The 25,367-nt window shown below is 44.4% G+C and overlaps 1 protein-coding gene across 3 annotated transcripts; it reads right to left on the bottom strand.

Annotated features, from left to right (window-relative positions):
* Positions 1 to 843: 843 nt before the first annotated feature.
* Positions 844 to 23,555, bottom strand: CDHR4 (cadherin related family member 4). 3 transcript variants are annotated; one of them, XM_081185847.1, is made up of 20 exons: positions 23,310 to 23,555; positions 22,401 to 22,421; positions 21,291 to 21,472; positions 20,353 to 20,515; positions 19,887 to 19,978; positions 19,473 to 19,568; positions 17,968 to 18,071; positions 16,683 to 16,819; positions 16,345 to 16,528; positions 15,391 to 15,544; positions 14,962 to 15,064; positions 10,824 to 11,030; positions 9,990 to 10,129; positions 8,416 to 8,554; positions 7,064 to 7,278; positions 5,883 to 6,022; positions 5,553 to 5,594; positions 3,447 to 3,531; positions 2,847 to 2,880; positions 844 to 1,289 (listed from the first exon to the last, which is right to left on the bottom strand). In XM_081185847.1, exons 1-20 carry the CDS (start codon positions 23,440 to 23,442, stop codon positions 1,234 to 1,236), a joined length of 2,427 nt encoding a protein of 808 aa, XP_081041973.1. In that variant the 5' UTR covers positions 23,443 to 23,555; the 3' UTR covers positions 844 to 1,233. The 3 variants fall into 3 exon arrangements, with proteins under 3 accessions (XP_081041973.1, XP_081041974.1, XP_081041975.1); XM_081185848.1 differs by having other exon boundaries at positions 22,401 to 22,415; positions 23,310 to 23,554; XM_081185849.1 differs by lacking the exon at positions 22,401 to 22,421 and having other exon boundaries at positions 23,310 to 23,554.
* Between the last annotated feature and the right edge of the window lie 1,812 nt (positions 23,556 to 25,367).

Raw genomic sequence — 25,367 nt, 5'->3', positions numbered from 1 at the left:
TAGATACACAAATGGGGCATCCTGATGTTACAGAAATGTCCCTGCAATAGAGCTGTCCAGTGGCGTAGCTTGGGGGGTGCAGGGGGGGCCGGCCGCACTGGGCGCAACATCTGGGCGTTAGGGTTAGGGGGTGCAAATCCACGGGTTAGGGGGCGCAAATCCACGGGTTAGGGGGCGCAAACTACTTGCCTTGCCCCGGGTGCTGACAACCCATGCTACGCCACTGGAGCTGTCATCAGATTAAGGTGTCCTTCTTTGATCAGCTCTCTGTATCTAACAAATGGGAGTGATTAACTGGTTTACTAAGTGTCATTGAACACTCTTTAACATTCCAAATGCCATCCTCTATATATAACACATTAGTAATCAATCCTTGCAGTTGTATGCTTCATGGGAGGGTCTCCAAGTTTGTTCTGACACATGAAAATTGTTGTCAGTGTTCAGTGTGGTTTGATGATAACATGTGTCATCAAAATTCAGGAAACATCAGGGTGCACAAAATAATATGATGTTCTCAATACCAGACATGCCAATTGAAGGCATTTTGTTCAGGGACAATGGTTCATTTGATGTTAAGGGCAAGCCACAAGGCTGGCTCCAGGTTGGGGTGGTTTTTTTTTGGGGGGGGGGAGCTATTAGGAAAGACGCACCCAATAGGCTCTGCTCTCCCCCTCCCCCTCTTATTTTAAAGATAACATCTTAGCTCTTCTTAGAACATAATGGAAACGCACAAGTTTAGAACTTGCTCTTTGGCCTGTTAACCTCCCTACCCCTAGTATCAGATATTTTGGAAATGGTTGTGCTAACTTAGTAGTTAGTCAAAGAAAGGCTTTCTATACACAATCAAAGGGACATCCTTTATTATGGCACAATTTTCACAGAGAACATAAGAACACAAGAGCCTTGCTGGATCAGAACAAAGTTCTAGAGCTGGGTAAGAAACAAAGGTAGCAACCCAAGTTGTCAGATCTTGAAGTTTATCAGATGAAGCCTAGCCAGGAGGAAAACAGGCTCTTAGAGGCTTCTCTGATTCCCCAGGAACATGCACAAGTCAATGTAAACAATTAGGGGCACATGATAGGAAAGGCTAGTTGCCAGCCCAACATAAACAGCAGGTAACAATTTTTTATATGTATATGTGAAAAACAGTATTGGTGCTGTGCAGAAAACCCCGTTTCTCCTTTTTATCTGTGTACACCTGTGCCTCACTCCTTAAGATGGAAAAGGGCATGCTCACACCCAGCGCCGTGCTCCAGTGCTGCTGTCAAACAGGTAATATTGGCCAGTGACTAGGGACATAAAACAAGGAACAACATTAGGCCTTTGTCCAGTTTAGCTCTACGTCCCCATTCTTTGCCTTCTCCATCTGCCCAACAACAATCCCACACTGCACACCCACAGTGTCTCTGCTTCAATACTTCTAGACTGTTTTCTGCATTGGTTTCATTCATGCCTGATTTTGTATGAAATCATTTTTTTAAAGCTACAAACGTGGAGGTTATAAGTGGTTTTGCCCTATGGCATCTGTAGTTCCTACCTAGCATTTGTTTCATTTGGAACCTTCAAACTTCCCAGTCCAGAGTTATGGCATCCTACAGGGATCTACACAGCCTGATAATATCATTAGACCCACATGGTTCTCAGTCTGTCATCCTTGCCAGAGAGCCAGTTATAGATTGTGGGTTCGCTGACTGCTGTGACATGTAATCTCTCTGTCTTATTGCAGATCCAGGTCATCAAGCCTGAGCTTTCACAGCCGCCATGAACCACCATTGGCAGGATTGGCAGCAACAGCAGCCAATATGTTCTGTGCTTATGATAACATTTCATGCTCCTGCTAATTATGCTGTTTTAATTGTGCATTTTATATGTGACTTCCTTTAGCAAGGTTTTATTTTGAATCTTATAAGTTAATGTTTTAGTTTCCTGGTCATTATGCTGCTTTGAATGTGTGCTTGACTTTCCTCTGTAATATTTTATTCTGGATTGTTTTATTTGATGTTTTAATGTAGGTTGTAAACCGCATTGAGATTTTTTTGTTAAAAATATAAAACGGTTTCTCCTGAAACCATGCCCACCTCTTAATCAGGTGGCATCATCCCACTGAGCAGCTGGCATCAGCTGATGAATGGGGGAAATTGATCCCTAAAGAAGCAGGACTGAACCACCCACTTTTCAGCTGATGAACTGCAATGGTATGGCTGCATGTGCCTGTTCCTCGTGGGAACTGATGTGTACAGTTGGTTCCTGCAGAAAGTAGTATTGGCTTCCCCAACATCAGTTGATATGCAAAGAGGTCAGTCCTGCCCAGTTCAGATATGCACCCAATCCCTGCAGAAAGCAAAATTGCTGAGGTGTGGGGAGGTCAACCCTGCACTCTTCCAATGCAGGAGGTTGTGGCATTTTTGCCCCTTTAAGACTGGTTTATGGGAATGGATTAGAACCTCAGAAATAATGAGCTTACATACAGCTGTCTCCCGTTAAGGCTTCAAGGCCGATGTCACAAGGTAATTAGGTGGAAGAGGTATATGCCCACCATCAGTATGATGATGTCATGTGACTGATGGGTTGCCCTACTCACCTGTCAAAGTTGGTATTTGGTGTTGGGTCCAGAGAAGGATCTGGCCCACACAGTCTAAAAGGGTTGTGTTCTCACCCATGTGCTAATGAAATCAGCTCTAGCTGAGGGAAGCATGGCATGGCTGTTCTTTCAATGACATGAAAAAACTAATGTGCATGTTGCATTGATTGCTTGATGATTGATAAACTGACTGAACTGCTATACTGTCCCCATGCAGCTTGAGAGTGCTTTGAAACAATTATTAAACAATGGAGAATTATCTTACCAGGGTCCTGGGCACGGCCATCAAATTGGAGTTGCTACAGCAAGAGAGGAAGAGAAATAGATGAAATAACGTTATAATCATAGTCCCAACCTTGGGACAAGGAGCACTGCGAGGGAAGGAAAGCTGCTTTTGAACTGAGCATTTCACCAAGTAGGCAGTCTGCACATTACTGGATCCCAATGGACACAAGACATGCCAGGCTCTATGTCATGCTCTATGGATTGTACACTGTTAACACAAGTATGGTTGGCCACACAATCCAGAAACATTAGCACACAGTAGAGTGTCACACATCTACTGCTGAGCATCAAATCCCTGACAAACTCATGGCCCCATATCAGTTTAGACCACTCTCTCCCAACCTGGTGGCCTCCAGATGCTTTGGACTATAACTCCCATCATCTCTCATCATGGGTGATGCTGGCTAGGGCTGATGGGAGTTGTAGTCCAAAACATCTAAAGGGCACCAGGTGAGGAAGGCTGTTCCACACATGGAAGTGGAGAATTGCCACAAGGCTGATTGCTGGTGACTGATAGCAGCACGTAGAAGCAAGCTAAGTACATACCAACTGGGGAAATTGAAAGTGGACTATGCCCTACCAGACTCAGTGCCTCAGTGGAATCTTTCCCTTTCTCCTTGCTTGGCTCTTCCGTTGTGACGTAATTTCTTTCCACTCCTTTGTCCCTACAGAATGAGAAATGTGGATCAGAAGGAACTCGGCATCCTTGTGAGAGTCCATCAAGGCTAATGGCAGACAAAGCAATAGTCTGGATTAATCATTAAGATGAAGCTCTGCTCCACTGCAGGGAGACCAGACTGCCTTATTATTAGGCTTAGCCCTCCCAAATCTGCCCAATTAACACTGCCAGCAGCATCCATAGTCAAGGCTTTTGACAGCCGAGAGAGGCCCATTCTTGAGAGCTGCATAGGCCTTCAGTCTCTTGCTGGCCAAGGAAACCGTAGTTCACCCTATTGCTTCTGATATCTTAAGGCTGGATACAGGAGTTATAAGAGCTTATCACTGAGAGTGACCAGAGGTGTGTGTATTTGACAGTGAGCACCTCGCACAAGTTCAGTAGAATTCAAACTTCCCTGTTTGATGAAAGAGACAGAGAGAAAAAGAGAGATAAAACAAGATCCCATAAAGCTGTGAAACCAGGCTCAAAAATACGCAGAACAATGTCTGGTGAAACTTAAAAAGCTGGGAGGCGTGAGGAAACTCCGTAGATTTCCTCACAGCCATATGGTGAGGCTTTGGTGCCCAGCATAGCTCATTATGTTTCTCTTCATGGCTGGGAGAAGCAGCAGAATGATGGCAAATGAGCAAATTTAATGAATCTGCATAAAGCATAAGGAGTGATATAATTTGTTTTTCTTAGTGCAGTTTTTGCATTGCTAAATTGGCACAGAATTTTGACAGTCTGTATTTGCTGTATATACATAAAGTTCCTGAATGTTGAACAAACTATGAAACCCCCCCACCATAGCAATGACTTCAGCTGGGCCCTTCCAAGTAGTATGTGGTCAGTGGCTGTTATAACTCCATCTTCTTAGCCGAGATGTGCTTCAGCTCATTTCTCTACCTCCTACAAGACTTTGCCCTGTAAGACAGACCCTTCCAAGGGGTGGGGTGGCTAGCTGGGGTCTCAGCCCGTGTGAAGCATCTAGAGGGGCGCTACTGAAGAAAATCCCCCCCCCCGTCTGTTTTTGGAACTGTTTGTGAAAGAGAAATCCTGAAGGAGGTTGCTCTCCAAGCAAAGATGAAAAGGGGAAGTTTTATTGCTTTCTTCTTTTGCTTCCCCCAACATCTCAGAGATCAATTAAAAGATCTCTCTCTCTTTCTCGCTCGCTCAGTGTGTGTGTGCGTGTGTGGATCTAAAGGACAACATACATTTTTGCACCATGTGAATACATAAAGAGGGCACTGCTGCATACAATCAGCTATAAAAACTGAGTCCTCTTCATACTGAAAATAAAATTCCTGCAATGGAAGAAATGTGATGCTGGCATATGAAGCACTTTGTATTTATCCCTTCCTGTAATTTGGAAGGAAAATGTAGCCAATCCACTTTAAATTATTTAATTGCAATGGTTCAGCATCCAGCATATTTTTAAGGAAACTTGTGGAGTATTTATTCTTTTATTTCACTATTTAGAACCTTGAACTGCAAGTCTTTACTACTCAGAAGTCCCACTGAATTCAATGCAGCTTACTCCCAGTAACTGTGATTGCAATCTTATACTGCAATCTTAAGCATTTTTACTCAGAAGAAGTAAGTCTCACTGAGTTCAATAGGGCTTACTCTCTGGTATGTGTCCGATCATTATCACAGCTTCCGTTGTTGCTGTTGTTATATCATACAGTCATAATACTTCTTATAATTCCTCAAATGATCTATTACTCTCTGAGGAGATCTACTTAAGGCTGAATGAAAGCCAGATACACACACAGACAATTTTACTATTTGGAGAGATTATCTCTTCTCCAGCCTCTTTCAAACTACTTTTTATTCCCTTTATGAAGAAATGTGTTGAGGGGTGGGTGGGTGTGGGTGTGTACGCAAACACGTGTGGGGGTATGTGACAAACTGGGTCTTTGACCCGAGTAACAGAAAGCCTAGTTTCGGCCCTGTCCAAGTAATGCCATGAGAATCAACACTCCCCCAAGTCGCACAAGGCTCTGTGTCATGGACAGGGGTTCTTACTTGTTCTGCAGTAGGGGCTGAGATGTCTCTCCTGGTGGTTTCCTGAAATACAAACAACAGTGAGAGTTCTGAGAATGTACTTAGCAAGCCAAAATGTTCCTTGAGCTCGAGAGGGTACTGATCTATGGGACCAGATCAGGCTCTTTCTTGTTAAAATGATTGTTCATATTTGGTTACAGATTCGACAGGTCCCCTTCCAGAATATGCCTGGGTTATTAGACCACTGCTAATGAAGATACCACTGCTAATGAAGATCCCACTGACATCAAAGCTGAGTCAGGAATTGATATGAAATAAGGTATGGATAGAGAGGTTTCACTGGAAACTCACCTCCAGCAGAGTCGCCAGAACAATAAACCCAAGGCAGAAAAGAGGAGAGCTCCAGTGAGCGTAAGAACCACCACAAACCAGGGATCTGGTGCCCAGTACCTCAGAGTTCTGTGCAAAGTGATGGGCTCCTTGGGCACCGTCTGAAATCAAAAGAACATAAATCTAGTATGCAAAACCACACAAGCTCAGGCTTGTCAGGCTCCACTTGAGAAAGCCCATCAAGTCATTGGAACTAGTGGAATTATTCAAATCTAAACCTTCCCATAATTTTCTCTCAATTTGTTCCTTCATCAATGTATGGGGATGATCTTAACCTGTAGTAAGAGGCTACTGGACTAACTAAGCCCTTCTGACCTGTTGACAATGTACCGAATATTTTTTCCAGCATGGCACGCAGTGAAATAGATTTATTCCCAAATTGTGATTAATGGAGGCTGCATACCCATGTACCCCCTTTTCTAAAGGTTATTAAAAGCATTTTCACTTGAACCTGGGAGCTGCTACTACTGACTCACGGGAATATTCTTCCAAAATATTTACCACAGCATTCTGCACCAATAGAAGCTTCCAAACCATCTTCAAGTACAACTCTTCATAGAGTGTGTTATAACATGTCCCATACTCATGAATGCCACTCTCAACTTGGGCACTCTAGCAATTATTTCATCACTTCTACTCTGAAAAAAAGTCCTGGAGCTGTTTCTTCTCCCTTCTCACTGCACTGCAAATAATCAGTGGAACTCTCTCAGTGACTACTCAGAAACACTGAAGAGGTAAAGATGGAATCTTGCTATAGTCCATGCAATAATTGTAACTCAGCAGAGCTAGCAGCCACCCATTACTACTCTGAGATCACACAGTCACTAATTTCAATTTCCAATTCTAATGTCTAATTTCAGATGATCCAGGTGGCTTCCAAGTGCTGTCAAATTCAAATTCAAGGTGTCAAATGCTGCTAAAAGGTCAAGTCATATTAGGAAGGTCGCGTTCACCTATAAATGGAACTTATTAAGTGACTTATTAAGCTACCATAATGCAAGCAAGCATCCTATAGCAGACACACTTCATAGCCCAGGGAAAGAGCTGTTGGTCTAGGGGCACTGGTGCAAGTGTGACTATTCATGTGAATCAGATTGACTCAAGGCTTCCTGGCAACAGCATGTCCTTATCTGCCCCCTCACCGTGGTGGTGGTGGTAGTAGTAGGCACTGTCGTGGTCCAGGGAGTCACGTAAACGAGAACGGTGGCGGTGGTGCTGAAGCGAGGTGTGCTCCCACCGTCTGTCACTTCCACCAGCAGCTCAAAAGTGAGGGGGTCAAAAATGCCAGGACGGTCATAGGAGAAGGTATTATGGAGCATACAATTTCCATTCATGCGAAAGCGCCCATTTGTGTTGCCTGAAAAAGAGGGAGGGGAGCACATCTACGCTGCAAACCTTACTTATATCAGCTGTATATCACTTTAACTTGTTTTGGCTTCCCCCGAAAGAATCATCGGAATTGTAGTTTTGTAAGAGTGTACGCAGGTCCGTTTGAGCTCCAAAGCCTGCTTCACATAACTACAGTTCTCAGGATTCCCTAGGACAGTGTTATAGCGCACTTCAGGATTTAAGTGCAGGCGTTCATTATTAGCTGTCATAGACTGGGGGTGGGGGATGCATTGCCATGACCCAAAGTAGAGTCTAAATCCCCCCCAACTGTGCTGATTTATTTATAAACAGCATACAGAGCAGCAGTTCAAAGCCCAATACCAGTTTATTAGGATAAGTGTGACTGTAGACCTATGCGTAATTACCTGGGAGTGAACTCATCGGTGCTTACTGCATAGGTGTAACTTGTAACTTGTAAAACACATCTGAGCTAAGATTAACTTTTAGTTTTCCATTGTGAATGCAAACAATCTATCTAAATTGTAACAATTTACCTGCTAATGTGAAGTAGGAACCTACTCAAAGAAAAATAAATAAGTATGTAGCCTCTGTGAAATTATTTTCCTCATTCTCTGATCTCCTCCACGGTGATCTGTCAAACTTGAAAACCTCATTATCACCTAGTCCACTTGGCAGAGCAATGAGGACCAGTCAGTTATTCCTGGCACTCTGGCAGGTTATGCCATTGCTCCAGCTCTGAAAGAAGCTCCAGAACTATGCATTCCCTCCTTCTCTACACCACTGACCTGAGGAGGAAGGACTATTAAACCTGCTTAAGTGTATGGTGCACACTCAGTATTTGCCATCAGAAATACAACCTAGAGCGGTCCCTTGCTGCCCTCTTTGCATAGGCTTGCACTCTCAGGCAGACCTTCTCATGTTTTCTGCTACTTCAGTTCTGCCTTGAGAGTTGTAGCTTCAGCACACCGTTAAGTTCCTGTTTCCCTCCACTGATGGCTATCTAGCTCAACCAGTAGCCCATATCTGCTAAATCCACCTCTGTCCTTCAGCAGCTTCACTTAGGAGTTGGAACCAAAGAATGTCACAGTTTAGGGTAGCCTCTTTGTTGCCTATTCCCTAATGCTCTGCCTCAGCCATTCCATACCTCCAACAATCCTGTAGGCAAGTTCACTTCGTTCATTCTTTTCCGTGCATTGCAGATTAGTGACACACGTAGTACTTGTGGAAAGTATGAAACTCTGATAAAAGGGTGGATTACACACAGGGGGCTCATCATTTATATCCTAGGAGCAAAGAAAGGGATCGTGTTTATCGGCACAGAAGTCCTGGAAAGGATTGTTCCCAAACTCCCATCTCCCATTTGCAATTATCACCGGTGCTCCAAGAAGCGAGGTTCCATGCAAGGACCCCTTCATGTGCTGGGCTTCTGACATTGCCGGAAGTGTTAAGAAGCAGTTATAACCCATGCTTTTGCAGTGTTCTGTGTGAACCAAGCAACAGCCAAAAGATGACATAGAGCAGATGTCTACAGCACTTGATTTTGGCAGGAAAGGGTTTACTTTCTGCAATTTCATTTCCCAAAGTTCATTTCAGATTCTGCTCTGAGCCAATGAAAGAATAATTTAATGTCTTGAATGCTAGGGCCTCGGTGGGTTGATCATTTCATCACCCATAAAACTACCCATTGGCACCAAGGGGAGCTTCCCTTTTGGGGCAAAAAGCTGTTTTGAGGACCATTGATATCCATTAGGACTATGACTCAGGAAGAAACAATTAAGCAACTTTCACTGTATACTGAGGTCAGGATCCTGAGCAGGCTGTTAACAGCTGCTGTGTGTACTGTAGTTTTATTTTTATTTTATTTAATCCCCCCCCCCCAGTTTTTAATATTTTAAATAATAACCATCAAATATGATTACATACACAATTATTTACATTTCCCTACTCCCCTTCCTTGGTTTTTTTATACAAACATTTTCAAACTGCATTTCCTCCTTAACTCCTTTTATTTATTACTGTCTATATTTCTTCCAAAGTCACCTTTTAATTGCTAGATTTTAAATTAATCCTGCTAAGGTATTTAATTGTTTACAATATTATTTTTAGATAATCCACCTATCTCCCCCATTCTTTACTGAAGATTCTTTCTTGCTGTATGTAGTTTTAAAAGTATGTAGTTCAGCTGTTCATTACAAGCACCTACAGCCATTCACTAGCTTTCTCTGCCCTCCCTGCTTCAGCTCCTTGCTCCCTCAGATTCCAAAGGATTGTCTTCTTATAGATATGGTGCAGATATTCAGTGCTGGATTTACATATAAGCTAAGCAAGCTATAGCTTAGGGCCCCACTCTCTTGGGGGCCCCCAAAAAATTTAAAGGAAAAAACCACTGGATGTACATTTCCAAAATATAATATATAAAACAAATAAAATAAAACCTACATACAGCAACAGTGTTTTGTGTTGTGCATGGACCTATTAGGTCCATAGCATATATTCAACACAAAAAACAGCGACAATTTGTTGTTGACAAAAGACAGCTGGACATATAAAGGGCCCCATTACCTTCAGTAGCCTAGGGCCTCATCAAATTTAAATCCGGCCCTGTGGGTATTATGTGGCACTTGTAAAAAGTGCTGATTCTGCCAATCAAAGTGGTTGAGTGGACACATGTGGGGTAAACAACCTCACTCTACTCACCCACCTGCCAAGTCCAGTTACCTGCACATTAATGGTGATGTTACACAGACTCGTCTTCGTCGATTCAGGATTTACGCCATTATCAAAGTCCCTTAGCTGGATGACCAAATGATATGACTTCTGCTTTTCATAATCCAGTGGTCCCAACACATAGAGCTCACCTGTGCCACAAAGATAAAATTGTGCATTTATACTACAGTGGTACCTCGGGTTACATACGCTTCAGGTTACAGACTTCGCTAACCCAGAAATAGTGCTTCAGGTTAAGAACTTTGCTTCAGGATGAGAACAGAAATCATGCTCCGGCGGCACGGCAGCAGCGGGAGGCCCCATTAGCTAAAGTGGTGCTTCAGGTTAAGAACAGTTTCAGGTTAAGAACGGACCTCTGGAACGAATTAAGTACTTAACCTGAGGTACCACTGTACTTTGTAATAAGAGCCACTCCCAGGTCCATATTCACAACTGCCAAAGCTGAATCCCCACTTCCATTCCTCCACCCCCTTGATGCGAGTATGGTAGGTAGTTAAAAGGGTGTTAAATGATCTGCTTAAGATGATATTGAGTATGGGCCTTGGGAAAGTAGAAGGCAAAGTGTTGTGAAGCATGGGCCATTATTCCCTAGCAAAATCCTCTGGAGGTCTCTAGGCTGACCAGATCAGTCCCAATCTGGGTGTGTGTGTGAGAGAGGGAGGAACCTTCATCTAAATCAAAATGCAAGAAAGCCCAGTTAAGTCAAGAGCTGGAGAATAAACCCAGACAAGTGGTGTGTTATATAAAACAAGGGAAGTAGGGCTAAGAGCAGGTGACATAAGTTTACCTGGATACGTCATACAGGATTCCAATCCCCTTCCTTACCTGAGCGACGGCCAATGTAGAAAACAGAGTCCTCTGAACCCAGGATGCTGTATATGATGTTGTTGAAAGGATAGTCTCGGTCAGTGCCATTGATGCTGCCAATGAAGTATCCAAAGCCTACATTTTCTGGGACGCTAAAGAATTGCCTTGAGCACTCTGGTTTGTATTCATTCACTCGGCTTACTGTCACCAACACCTGCACTGTGGCTGCAGAGGACAGAAACAAATCTGAGAAGCCTAGGTGACTAGGGACACTTTCAGACTCATTATTTTACAGGCAAGATTCAATCACATACTGGCAAATTCAAGCTGCACAGCTACAGTTGATTTGGTGCTCTTGCACAACACCTCCCCCACCCCCGGGAAAAAATCCCAGATTTTTTGGGGTAAGGAAAGTGATGTGGAAATGCACTGGGAATTATGGGATAAATACTGTCTGATATGACATCATATAACCTCCCCATTAAAAAAAAACCAGGGAGAATACTCAAGGAAATGGATGTCATAGCAACTTCCCACATAATTTGTACAAACCAATCAGGATGCTCAATAAATATGGAAGCAAAATCTCGAGCTTCAGCAGGCATTGGCTAAGCATTGGCTAGGAACTGAGAAACCAGCCTACATAACCATTAGCAAAATGCCCGGCTCAAATTGTATATGGTAGCTGCAGGCTTGCAGGTTCCAACTTTAATTTAAACCCAGTTACATGTAACCAGAGGAAGTGGAGTTTGATTTTTCAAGCAAGAGGGATGTGTGAACAGAGCACTGCATACCTGTCACTTACCCCCCTGTAGCCTCTCTTGTCAGGGTCTTTTGCCCCAGCTGGGAGGTAGCCCTTGCGTAGAGGTGCTCAGTACAAACACCCCCCATATACCTACCCCATTCACTTTAAAAACTGTGTCCCTCTAAACACTGCTTGAAATGTGATTGGGGCAGATCCAGATTTAAACCAATAGGTCGTCACCTAATGTGTAGTTTTAATTATTTTGTGATTGGCCAGAATCTGGTGCGGTATGGCTCTCACAACCACCCAGTCAAAGAGCTCACTGTTTTGTTCTTACAACCTGCCTCCGTGACCCTCATCTAGCCAGTTTATACACTTATATATTCAATGTTTGCAATTATTAGACATATTAACTGTCTATGAACCCATTGTGGATACCACATTTCTCTGCACATTCATTTTAACTGTTTTTAAAAATCCAGAAAATTTTCCGTACAATTCTCATGTTTGTGTGCTTTAATTATTTCAATTTTATTGGATGTTTGTCAGTTTGCTATTTGTAGTGTGAAGTATGTGTCCCTTTGAGGGTGGTCTGTGCTGGGCTTTCTGTTTGATCCTCTGTTTATTTTTTGACACAGACCACATGCAGTTGTTGCTTGTCCATGACAAATTTGTTTAGTAACAGTCTGCCTTCATGTACCACAGAAGACGTTTGTGGGACTTCTTCTAAGGTCAAATCAGCCAACAACTGTAGTACATGACTGTAGTCAACAGCCCTGTAGTACATGACTTACATTTTCTCTATCAAGAAATATCAACACAAGTCATTATTATCTTCTTTATGCTATTGATAAAAGTATGATTATTTATCAACCAGCCACAAGTATAAGGGCAGATGATTTGCAGAATTTCTACAGCTGCTTTGAAAGTTTCCCTTATTGTTTAGCCATGACTTTTATGGTATACAATAATTGGTGGTTCTTATCTCCCTGTACACCCAGGACACAATCAAATTAACAATAAGCAAACTGATTTCAATGCAGGGTGGCAGGCATAGTCTTATGTCATGTTCATTGAATTCAATCAAACTTGAAAATACTTTGGTTGGATGGCAGCTTTGGTTTTCAGTGGTAACCCGTTAACAAAGTTCATTGTTGAGCTACTACCTGGTTTGTTTTCAGTCAGGTTTTTTCAAATTGTTCATTAACCAATGTGGTCAGGCAACTAAAATGTTCAACCTGGAGGCCTCTTCCAACATGTTTTCTTCATTGGAATGCTTTTGAAGGCACTTGGGAAATGTAACAGAAGGATTGGTCACTGTGTCAGTATTTGCTATTCTCTGTAGGGTTGTGGCAAATCAATGTTCACTACACTTTGTTGCCTCTTCAGGCTTGTGCAGAAGTGGAATGTGGATTGCAGCTTCACACAAACACATCCGTCCCTTGTTCAAACACCCCCAAAGGAAGAGATTGTTTGCAAATCTGTTTCTTTATTCCTAGTAGATGGCTGTATCAAGATGGGCCCACGATATGGGTGGCCAAGTCAGGTGAGGTGGTATGGAGAGGCTACTCTTAAGAACAGAGCAAAATGGTACAATCAAGGCTGTTTATATTCTGTGATTCCACTTTTGCACTAAAAAAGCACAGAATGTGGTACTGGGCTCAGAATTTAGCACCCTAAGGCTCTTACAGCACCAGCCTAACTATGACTACACAGAGGTAAGTCCTATTGAATTCAGTAGGGCTTACTCCTGGGTAAATAGGGTTAGGATTGCTGCCTTAGATTTCTTTTCTTTTTCTTTTTTAATTAAGGGAGATTTCTAGTTCATCAGGCTGCAAAGTACAGAATCATAGAGTGACAGAATTGGTGCTTCAAAGGTCATTAGCCCAACCCCTCAGCTGATGCAGGAAACTGTCTGCTACAGCATCCTGGACAGATGGCCAGCCAGTCTTTCCTTAAAAGCCTATAAGGCAACCTGTTCCACTGTCAGGTGGCTCACAGGGTGAAGAAGTTATTCCTAAAGTTTAATCTAAATTTTTTTATTGAAATTTGAACCCATTGTTCAGGTCCTAAGTCTCTGGAGCATCAGAAACCAAAATTGCATCATCACCTATGTGGCAGCCATTCACATAGTTGAAGATGGCTATCATATTGCCTCTGAATCATCCTCAAAGTGTCTGGTAAAAATCTCTGAAGCCAGAGCAGAAGCTGAGTAGAATTTGCAGTGGTCAGCAGCTGACAACAACAACAACAACAACTTGTTTTTTTTATCCCGCCCATCCGACTGGGTTGCTCCAGCCACTCTGGGAGGCTTCCAACAGAATACACAAAAACACAACCGAACATCATACATTAAAAGCTTCCTGATACAGGGCTGCCTTCAGATGTCTACAGAAGGTTGTATAATTACAGTGGAACCTCGGTTTTTGAGCATCTCGGAAGCTGAACAATTCAGAACCCAAACACCGAAAACCCAGAAGTGAATGCTTCCGTTTTCAAATGCTCCTTGGAAGTCAAACGGCTTCTGAGGCATGTTTCTCCATTTTTGCAATGGAATTTGCTGACCGCCCATTGTGCCTCAGTTGTCGAGTGTTTTGGAAGTCAAATGGTCTTCCGGAAAGGATTACGTTCGACAACCAAGGTTCCACTGTATCTCTTTGACATCTCCTGGGAGGGCATTCCACAGGGCAGGTGCCCCTACCGAGAAGGCCCTCTGCCTGGTTCCCTGTAACTTCTTGCAATAAGGAAATTGCCAGAAGGCCCTCAGAGCTAGAGCTCATCGAGGTCTGAGCTGAGATGGGACTTTGCATAGGTTTTTACATAATATACAAAGGTAAGAGAACTCAAGTTTATTGGTATAGATTTTGGATTCATAAAAGCCAAAAGGGAAGCACCCAAGTGGGGTGTGTGTGTGTGTGTGTGTGTGTGTGTGTGTGTGTGTGTATTAACAGAAGCCAAAGCCAAGAGGTACAAAAGAAATGTAAAATTGGGGGGGGGGATGCTGTCTTCTGCTATAAATCCAAATTCCAACTTCTTATGAAACATATGCAAATAGGCTCATTAAAACACTGTCACTGCCTACTGAACACATACCATCTGGCCTATAATTTAGTTCTGATCCTCAGCAACTGCTTGCTTTGTGCCTGCATTTCACTGGGTTCCTAAGTCCTGGTACTAATCCAGGCAACAGCCATAAACATGATAGATTTACCTTTGCCAACAGAGAGCTCCAATAACTGTTTCTGCAGTGAGGATTTTACCAGGGGAAGTCACCTCTGCCCTCTGATTCCTACCATACCTCAAAGCAAGCCAATCCAGGAGAGATCTTGCTGAAGTCCTGATTTCCCATGACCTTCCGTATCAAAAGAAGACCAAACCCAAATAACATTTGACTGACAGAGCAGTACGCACTGTTTTGTGGAGGACTTCCATCATCAGTCACTAGAATGGTGGCTTGGTACTGGAAGTTAAGGCTGGCCATAGCTTCAGAGTCACAGTCCAAAGTGGTGTTCACCTGCCAGGACCCAAGGACAGAAAGGTCAGGACCATATGGGCACATCTTAAACTAATAGCATCCTCTGCCAAGGGGAGATGCTTAGTCTGGGAAAATGGTAAACTCATTGTTAATTAGAGATACCACACTCATTATCTCTCAGGTACCCAAAAGTGACTGAATTGGAATTAAGCAGTACCCTGAGACATTTTGCCCTAAATTCTGGCAAAACTGAGAGGATGGCTAGGTATGTTGGAAGCTACTCAACCCTTAAGCCTTGCCCACTCTCCCCACTCCTTCTCCCTAACATATATGATGAAAGAAATAAGTCCATCCCAAGGGCTTACCTGTAGTTCTGAGTGCCTCATTTGGAAGCTATAGGGAGGGCTCTGGCTGCCCTCCATTATTTCGTAGTGAAGCCTGTCGCTGCCACTCTCTACATCATTACAAGATGGAGACGGCAGTGTCCACCCAATGGGTGTCGTCTCTGGAATCTCAGTCCTAGGATTAAGCAGCAATAGCCTCAAAGAGTAAAAGATGCAGAAGGATAGAAATGGTGATCTGAAAGGAGAGAAAAATCTCCTCCTCCCCACTTTGCCTATGTTTCTCAATAACCTCTCTTAGAGCTGATCACTGCTGACAAGACAAACAGACGCTCAAGCATGTCAAGGCTTCTCCATAGGGCTACAGTTCTGTCAGTGGAAAGAAGACAATTCTTGTGCTCTGATTGCTCTGACTCATTAGCCCTTAAGATCGTTCTTACTTCTGGATCAGGGGTGGGAGACCTGTGGCCCTTCCAGATGTTGCTGATCTTCAACACTCCTCATCCCTGTCTGGAGTTGATAGCAGCTGAGGCCAAATCACATCTGGAGAGCCACAAGTCCCCATAGTTAATAGTTAATCCAGGGGTCAGAAAACTTTTTCAGCAGGGGGCTGGTCCACTGTCCCTCAGACCTTGTGTGGGGCCAGACTATATTTTGAAGAAGAAGAAGAAGAAAAGAACAAATTCCTATTTCCCACAAATAACCCAGAGGTGCATTTTAAATAAAAGGACACATTCTACTCATGTAAAAACACACGGATTTCCAGACCATCTGCGGGCCAGATTTAGAAGGCGATTGGGCCAGATCCGGCCCCCAGGCCTTAGTTTGCCTACTCATGGTTAATACCCATGGATCCTCTTATACCTTAAATACTGCTATACCCTGCTGTGCATAGCAGGTAGGGAGAGACCCTCAAACACTACATTTCTTTTGCTGGCTCAGGCTTGAGTAAGATCCTTTTGCTCTATGGAGACTTACACAATTACAGTAGGGGTGCACAGAGGTCCTTGCAGGTTCTGCCGCTTTACTGTAATGTTGACGGTGATGGTGGCTTTATCTGTGGGATGCAGCATGTTGTAGGCTTCCACTGTAAGCAGGGTTTCAGTTAAGTCTGGATAGCGTCTCAGATTTAGGTCATACGTGTTCCTGATTATGCCTGTGTCTGCATGCAAGCAAGAGACTGGCTTTGATCACTCAGCTCCTTGAGGGTAAGATGGCTGACATAGTTTGAAGACCATTGTTGATGACCACCACAGAAAGCCCAGCCCTCCCTGAGGCTGTGTGGGTTCCATGCCACATCCCTGGATTCTCCTTACCTGGTTCAATGGTGAAATGCCTTGTGGACAGAGAGGAGATGATCCGGTAAAGCACATTTTCCCCACTGGCATTGACTCTTACAATAGGCTGGAGGGGAATTGTGTTTTCTGATACCGATATTGCTAATGATGACTCCCTATATCATGAAGAAAAGAGTGTAAGCCCCAGGTGCTATAAGTCACCCCATCTACTCATAGTTGAATATTCCTGTTTGGGGATAATACAGGAAGCAGAGCATTAACAGGACAACAAGGACTTTTAGAGTCATGTTGAAAAATAGGAAAGTGAGTTATGGCTGCTCCATGCAACTCCAACAATATGTGTGGCATCAAAGGGAAGAAAGAGAAACACACACTTGAATGTCCTCCCTGCTCGATGCTTCCTTCAAAGAATTTGACGTAGTGCGATGGCCCAGTCCCCAATACAATGGTGGCTGGTGGTGTTTCAGGGAAGCTCACACTCCTCACTGCTCTTGTTGTGCTGCCCAGGCCCATGGGACAGAGGAGACAGTAAACCTGTCCTGACACTAGAGGGGATTTGCACAGCTCCCTTACAGCAAGTCAATAATCTCCCCTAATTCAGTTTCTGCTCTCAAATCCAGATCATCTCTACCACCTCTACCACCAGGGACTGGCAGCCACTAGTCAGCAATAGCCTCTCTGGCATGGCACTTGAAGGGATATGGTTGGGAAAAGTGACATTCCAGGTATCACAGGGACCTGCTGTTTGTTTACTCAAAAGGCTGGCAGAGCTAGGGCTTTCCTTCTCTGGTACAAGTTAATGAGAGGGGAAGTGGATGGGCCCCACATGTGCCCTGGAATGGGGAAGCCCGGATCAGTAGCCTCTTGCCCTGGCTCAAATCTCTGATGGCCTGAATGTACATTCCTTACATCAAAAGTGATTGCTTTGTGAGGAGGCAATATTTTAGAGGTGCCAAAAAAAGCACTATTTTAATCCTTTGCAGTGTCACAGAAGTGCAACTCTCAGGTCAAGTGTGACTAGACATTATCTGGGAGCGATGCCCCAGCACTCTCTGTGGTAAAAGTTTCTTAAGCACACCTTTCTTATGATATTGCATAACCACCAGCGGTGGCAGAACATATTGGGGCAAGTAGCTCATGCCTTAAGTTTATGCTGTGGGGAACTTGGAGCCAAAGAGCCTTTGTATCCCTCTCCCTGCTGTTTATTCATAAAAGTGCCCTATACCAGCATTATCATAAAATATCAGGGTGGCATATAACCATATAACACCATTAAAAACAACATAGTAACAACTCAACTCACGTGAAATTGACTTGCTTGTGGTAAACAGGCAGCACCTTCACTGCCAGAGTCCTGCGGCAGCTTCTCCCACCACTGTCCGTTACCACAATGACCATTGAGAACGTCTGCAGGGAGAACGGCATGGCGTGAATTTACAAGCAGGAGGGATAGGTCTAGTCCAGGGGTCTGCAACCCGCGGCTCTGGAGCCGCATGTGGCTCTTTTATACCTTTGCCGCGGCTCCGGGGCGGATACTAGCGAGGGGAGGAGGCGCATTGTGCGCCCCAACACTCCCCACTGTGGCGGGCGCTGTACTGGCTGTGACGTCGCATGGGGGCGGTGCGTGCGTTAGTCACGCACCGTCCTGATGTCACCTTCCCGCCCGCCCGTCCGCTACATTGTAAGGGGCATGTACGCTGGTCACTGCATTGAAAGGGGGCATGTACGCTGGTCACTGTTTTGAAGGGGAGTGAAGAACACACACACACAAAAAGGTAACTTGTTAATTTAACGTTTATTTCTATGAGGAGGAGTAATTCTGAGGGGTCAAACAAAGAAATAATAATAAAAAAGTGACAAAAAAGTTATTTTTATAATGACGAGTTTTGCGGCTCCCAGGTTTTTTTTCTTCGGAAACGGGTCCAAGTGGCTCTTTTTGTCTTAAAGGTTGCAGATCCCTGGTCTAGTCAAAAGCAAGCTCTTAGTATGTTGCTGGGTCCAAGAAGAAGAAGAAGAAGAGTTTGGATTTGATATCCTGCTTTATCACTACCCGAAGGAGTCTCAAAGCGGCTAACGTTCTCCTTTCCCTTTCTCCCCCACAACAAACACTCTGTGAGGTGAGTGGGGCTGAGAGACTTCAAAGAAGTGTGACTAGCCCAAGGTCACCCAGCAGCTGCACGTGGAGGAGCAGAGATGCGAACCCAGTTCCCCAGATTACGAGTCTATCACTCTTAACCACTACACCACACTGGCTCTGAGGGAGGGAAGACTGAAGTGCCACAGAAGCCCCAGGAACAGGAAGGCACAGTACCTTGAAATGGAGAATGTAATGTTTTGTCCCTACTGCCTTATCATACCAGGAACTGGTTGAGTCAGCTTTCTCAAGCACTATGCTTTTAGTTACAGTTCTGCATGAGAAGCAGAAGCCTGCTGCATGGTTTTTCCCTCCATAAACCGTTGTGTGTGTGGTTTTTTAGCATCATTTGTGTGGCCCCATCCAAATGATGCCTTTTAATGAAAAGAGGACCTGGGGACAGGGAGGTGGGAGTCACAGGGCTAGGAGGAAACGTCTGGTGAGACAAAGATCCACACCATACACTTAAAGCACATCCAATGCATATTTAAAGTGCAAGTTTTACTCTGAAGAATCCTGAGGACTGTGTTTCTCCTTCACAGAGCTACAATTCCCAGCCCCCTTAACAAACTACAGAACACTTTTGAAAGGGGACAGAGCTGGGGAGTGACATGTTATAAGGACAGTGACATTGGCAGAACATATGCATAGGTACAGTGAGCAATGGAACAAACCTTGCCAGCTTGCTCACGACTGAAACCCATGGCAGGTGCCAGCACTCTTCCATCTCCAGTTATGGTGAAAGGCAGAGAGGCATTCTCTATGGAGAACTGTATAAAAAGAAAAAGTTGGCTTGGGAAATTGTTTCTTTATTTGTTTTAAAGAAAATCTAATCCCATAAGACTTATGTCCAAAATTGCTATCTCCCCCTCTGCCTGGGGCACTGTTAGAATATGCCACCTTCCAAATTCTCAAGCCTTCTCTCCATGGCCAGACACACTACTGGAAAATTCCCTGTACAACACACCCCCTCCTCAACTATAGTCCTTATTTATTTAAAAGCATTTATTTAATAATAGTTTATAATGGTTTTACTTTTTTTTAAAGTCTTCCAACATTTCTGCTTTTCCCGCAACAAAGGTGCTTACAGTCAAGTTGCCTCTGCCTCTCCTCTTCAGTACAAATTGGTAGATGAACTCTCCAGGGCCAACATCCTCTGAAACGCCTACTGGTTTCTCTCCTGCAGCAGTAAAAGAGATGGGAGCAGTCAGGCTCTTGCCCTAGTTTGAATCTGCCCCTTTGACAGCACTGGAGCCCTCTGCAGGCTGAGCTTCCCACTGGCATGGGCAGCCCCAGAGTCCCTTCTTCTAGCACTGGCAAGTCTACTATTCAAATCTGCCTCCCCGTGGTTGAAAAAAAAACCAGCATCCTCCTTTGCCATGCAGGATCTGCCACATGTTGCTAGAGAACTCACTGCCTCTCAGTGCCTGGGAGCGAGACCACCACCCCTGCCCTCACCACACCGCAGTACTGTACCATATTAAAACTCTTCTCACCATGGCACCCTTGTCAGGGCCTTAGGATGAAATACCAGGGCTACCGTGAGAGCCTTACCTATGTATTCAGGTCCACTGCCACACTCCAATCTGTTTGCTGCAATGACTCGAATGAAGAGCTTAACTTCAATTGGCGTGCCACTTGGGCAACTTGCATTGAATGTCAAAACATACTGATTCACCTGTCTAGCATCCAGGGCAGCACTGGGACTAAGGCTCACCTGGAAGCCAGAAGAAAAAAAATCTCAGCATGTGATGCACCTCTCTTCCACATGTTCAATCCTGTTGAACAGCCTAGTGTTGATGATGCCATGGGCACCAATCAATAGATGTCCATATGCCAGATAGGTGCCCAGGTGCCAGGTGGGAGTATGTGGCATGTTGGAATGGCCTAATTAAAGTAGCAGCAGCAACTAAAAGTCTCCCCCTTTGCATCCGTCAGTAATATTTGGGGAGTAGTTTTGCATACTTGTGGGAAGGAAAGCAGCTAATTGCTGCTGCTTCATATCATCCTAATGTAGGCACCAATGAAGTGAAACAGGTATGAAACAGTTTTACACTTGTAGTGAAGACATGCTCTATGCTTCTGCATACTAGTTACATGTTCACATACATTAAAAATCAGGTTACATTTGCTAAACAAAAGCTGTATTCCATGACACAATACTAGTTAACAAAAATGACACTTAACCTGTTCAATTCTTTTAGGTATGTTTAATTGATAGAATTCATTAAATATTGTATTCTAATCCCACAAGAGGCTAGTTCATCTTGATTGGATTGAAATATCTGGCGTGCAGTGCAGCAGGACAACAGCACTGTTGACTCACGAGTCCCAGTTCAAAAATCCCCACTAAAATGTGTTTTAAAATGCCACAGAGGGAAAGAGTCCCTGTACTCTCATAGAACATGATGGCAGGAAAAGCTTTCCCCTTGCGTACACACACACACACACACACACATGGAATTGACTACAAATTTACAGGTCTTTTGTACCTCATAGATGTCAGGGGGTACAAAATTTGGCTGATTGAAAAAAGATGTGGTGGGGCTTGTGGTCTTCAGATTTACTGTGGGTGGATCACTGGAGTCTGTACAGTTGCCGGTGAAGTTGGCCACGGTTGTGCCTGGTGTCAAGCTGTCTTCTAGCACCACAGTGTCTGGGATGCCCTCAATCACTGAGACAGAGACAGCAATGAGAGTATTGGTCCCATGGCACCATTGACTACAGCAGAGAAAAGCCCTCTTTGATAAGCATGCATATGACATGGGTAATTTCCATGTTTCTGAAATATAGACACCTTGCTTTCATAAATGAATAGTAAAATCATAGAACTGTAAGAGTTGGAAGGGACCCTGAGGGTCATTAAGTCCAACCTCCTGCAATGCAAGAATTGCGATATGGCTCCAATAACAACTCAGGTAAAATGTCATAAACAAATAAACAAGGCTGAGGATAAAAGAAAGAGAGAAGAAAGAAGATTTGTAAGACACCCAAAAATGGAGGATGAATGAGCAACAGGAACAGATCCTAACAGCACTGATAGTGATCATTCAGCAAACATTAGTAAACTGATGCCCTGTTATGTTCTCAATAGCGGTTTGGAATTGGGCTGTTCATGCATTGTTATTGCTGTGTATTCATTGTTAATTGGTTATGCCAACTCTTGTAACTAACTGTATAAAGGAATATTATTATTTTTTGTACTCATTCAACTCCAGAGCAATTACAGTCTGTCTCTTCTCATCTGTAGTGCAGTTCTGGCAGCCTAAGTGCAGCTGCTGTTCAAAGGCTTCCTAGGGTACTACAATATTGGGTCTGCAGGAGAGAGGCTGCCTTGCTCTAACCATAGGCAGCTTCCCCCACAGTGTATCGTAACAGCACTTTAGGCACTCAGGTGTCTGTATGCCCATCTGGAGGTGCATGTGCTCAAACATACACACTTGGCTATAACCCATGTTTGCCTGCATTAAGAACAGCTGACTTTGTTTTAACAGCTGTTGTGCATCAAAGCCTGCTTTTGCACTGCATAGGGTGATCTTCCTTCCCCTGCCACTGGTCATAGGTCTGTTAAGTAGGGAAGTGTGGAGGTTTCCTCTCCTTACCTATGTCTCCGATGGCTGGATCTAGAGCGGGGGGGGGGGGGACGGGACACAAGAGAAAATGCTGTTATTATCTACCAGACATTCAGTTCAATTAGTGAGCAAACATTCCCTCAGCAAACATACTCCCCAACCAAAAGCAAAGGAGCCTGGGGTTCCCAGATGTTGAAAGAGAGAACTGAGGAAGAAGCAAGTTGTCATATGGAAGATAAAGCTTTGCCTGTGGAAATGCCACCTTCTACCTGTTCTCCTTTGCTTCTGGAAATAACCATGCATATTTCTGTTTCAGAGAGTACTCAGGCAAACGCCTGGACCAATCTCCTCAGAGGGAAGGATTAGGAAACCTTTGACGAACTGGGCTGTAGTAATGCTCTCATGGCGTCTAGGGCTGTCAATTCTTCCCCAGCGCCATGTGCTCAACACAAAACACCACACCCCACTAGCTGCTATTCTTTTAAAAACACAATAGTTTCTGGCCATGGATAACTCATGCTATGTCTAGGTTGACCTTGACTAGCCGAAAATTAACTATAACATTTTGTTACAGGTAGGTAACTGTGTTGGTCTGCCATAGTCGAAACAAAATTTTAAAATTCCTTCCAGTAGCACCTTAGTCTGTCTCTAAGGTGCTACTGGAAGGATTTTTATTTTTTTATTTTTTATTTTATAACATTTTGTGGTTGAGCTGTGACTTTTAGTAATACATTGTAAATGGTTGTAACCTGCCCAGGGGCCTCAGGTGAAAAGCTGACTAACAACAACAACAACAACAACAACCCATAGGGACACCAATTCTCCAGTCTCTTGGTTCCCATGTCCTAACAGCGAAATCTAATTTGGGAATGGGGATCCACCACTGAACAGATATGGAGCAGGAGCTTCATGCATGATGGAGCTGAGACCCCCTCTTACCTATAGTACAGATGCAGAGGAGCAATGTGAGAGGCAAGGGCCACCCTGGTTCCATTTTGCAAGGACGCTCCAGTCCAGCCTGTGTTCTGTGCCTTTGTCTCCTTAGGTTGCCAGGTTGGGTTGCTAAGGACATTGGGCGGGGCAGAGCAGGGCACAGCAAGGCTCAGCTCAGTTATGGGAATTGCCCAGGCCTTCTCAACACATAGGGAGGAAAACATTTTTTTAAAGAAGAAGAAGAAACCTTGAGGCTACGAGTCCGTCTGGAAAGCACAAAGAGAAAGAGACTGAGGGCTCAACCATACTTACCCTTGCTCTGCTTTTTCTAGGCACAGTGTCCAAACAGGCTTTTTTTCTTGTTGGCTTTCAGGTGACCTCTTTATTGAGAATTCAGCTAAATTTGTTTCCACAAACATTAGACAACATTGACTGTTTGTGGGGAGGCCCTAAAACATTGCACCAAGTGTTCTTCCATACTTCTCAGTGCATTTTCCTGTCACTTTATCCCCAAAAGTCTGGTTTGGGGGGGGGCAATTCTTGTTTTGGTGCGCGAGCGCCAAATCCACTTTGATTGTGCAGCCTTAATTTGCTAGTATGTGACCAAATCCCACCCACCCCAAAGGGACAAAAATGCCTTTCTGGCAAAATGGATTTCGTGGCACGCAAGCAGAACTGGGGGGGTGCTTTCAGACAGCGGCATAATCTGCAAAAGGTTCATTGGCAACAGATTAAAGCACGGGAAATGATAATCCAGGAAATGATAGATCTGGATTATTATTTCTTTTATTTCTTATTATTTCTTTTCCCCCGGAGGTGGGGGATATAAGATGTCTTGTGGATGCTGCAAAAAAAGGGGGCAAGAATGAGGATAAACGCACAAAAGGCAGCCCCTGAAGCCTAAAAGGGAGACTCAGAGCTCATTTCTCCTGCAAGAGTTTTCTGAGGGAAAAATGAGTTGTGAACAACAGGTCCCTAGGAAAGGACACGGTGGAGGTCGGGGCCTGTCCTGCTCCGACTTCTGCTGGGCCACTCAGGCCTCCACCTACTGCGGCCACAAGGGCGCAGCCTTGCCTCATGCTGCTCTAGTTCGCGCGTGCATTTTCGAAACAGAACAGCGGCGGCTCGCGGCCAGGGAGGCAAGGCTGTCGCCTGCTGGGCGTCGTCCACCGCAAAGCCTTCCTTGCCACTCGCTCGTGCCCGCGCCTCATCCACCCTGTGCCCACCAGAACGGCGAGGCAGGGCCGAGGAAGCACCTAAGAGATATATAACTAGGAATAAATAAGGGGGGCGGGGCGACCTGCTGCTTCCTCCACGTCCCATCCCATCCCACTTTGCACAGGGTGGAATAGACAGAAAGGGTTAAAGCCAGGGCAATGAATAGAGTTTCTGCTCCCAGCTTCATTTATCCCCTAGGTTCAGGGTTGGAGTTAGGTTTGATGAGGCCCTAAGCTCCTGAAGGTAATGGGACCCTTTATATGTCCAGCTGTCCTTTGTCAACAACAAGTTGTCGCTGTTTTTTGTGTTAAATATATGCAATACGGTAATTTATGGGCCTAATAGGTCCAAACACAACACAAAACAATGTTGCTGTATGTAGGTTTTATTTTATTTATTTTTTATCTTATATTTTGTAAATGGACATCCAGTTTTTTTCTTATTTTTGGGGCCCCCCAAAAGAGTGGGGCCCTAGACTATAGCTTGGTTTGTTGTTGTTGTTTAGTCGTTTAGTCGTGTCCGACTCTTCGTGACCCCATGGACCAGAGCACGCCAGGCACTCCTGTCTTCCACTGTCTCCTGCAGTTTGGTCAGACTCATGTTTGTAGCTTTGAGAACACTGTCCAACCATCTCGTCCTCTGCCATCCCCTTCTCCTTGTGCCCTCCATCTTTCCCAACATCAGGGTCTTTTCCAGGGAGTCTTCTCTTCTCATGAGGTGGCCAAAGTATTGGAGCCTCAGCTTCACGATCTGTCCTTCCAGTGAGCACTCAGGGCTGATTTCCTTAAGAATGGATAGATTTGATCTTCTTGCAGTCCATGGAACTCTCAAGAGTCTCCTCCAGCA

This window comes from Podarcis bocagei (genome assembly GCF_964188305.1).
Source record: "Podarcis bocagei genome assembly, chromosome: 2".
Classification (NCBI taxonomy): Eukaryota; Metazoa; Chordata; class Lepidosauria; order Squamata; family Lacertidae; genus Podarcis; species Podarcis bocagei.
Note: the sequence above shows the minus strand (reverse complement) of the source record. Positions and strands in the feature narration are given on the sequence as shown.

What these genes read in the sequence shown, in the direction of transcription:
- CDHR4 (XM_081185847.1), bottom strand. Translation starts at nt 23,442, where the DNA reads ATGTCCTTAGCAACCCAACCTGGCAACCTAAGGAGACAAAGGCACAGA. An exon ending in TGCCTACAGGATTGTTGGAG is followed by an intron (nt 7,279 to 8,415) that starts GTATGGAATGGC and finishes CCTCTTTTTCAG; the next exon opens with GCAACACAAATGGGCGCTTT. An exon ending in CTACTACCACCACCACCACG is followed by an intron (nt 6,023 to 7,063) that starts GTGAGGGGGCAG and finishes TTTTGATTTCAG; the next exon opens with ACGGTGCCCAAGGAGCCCAT.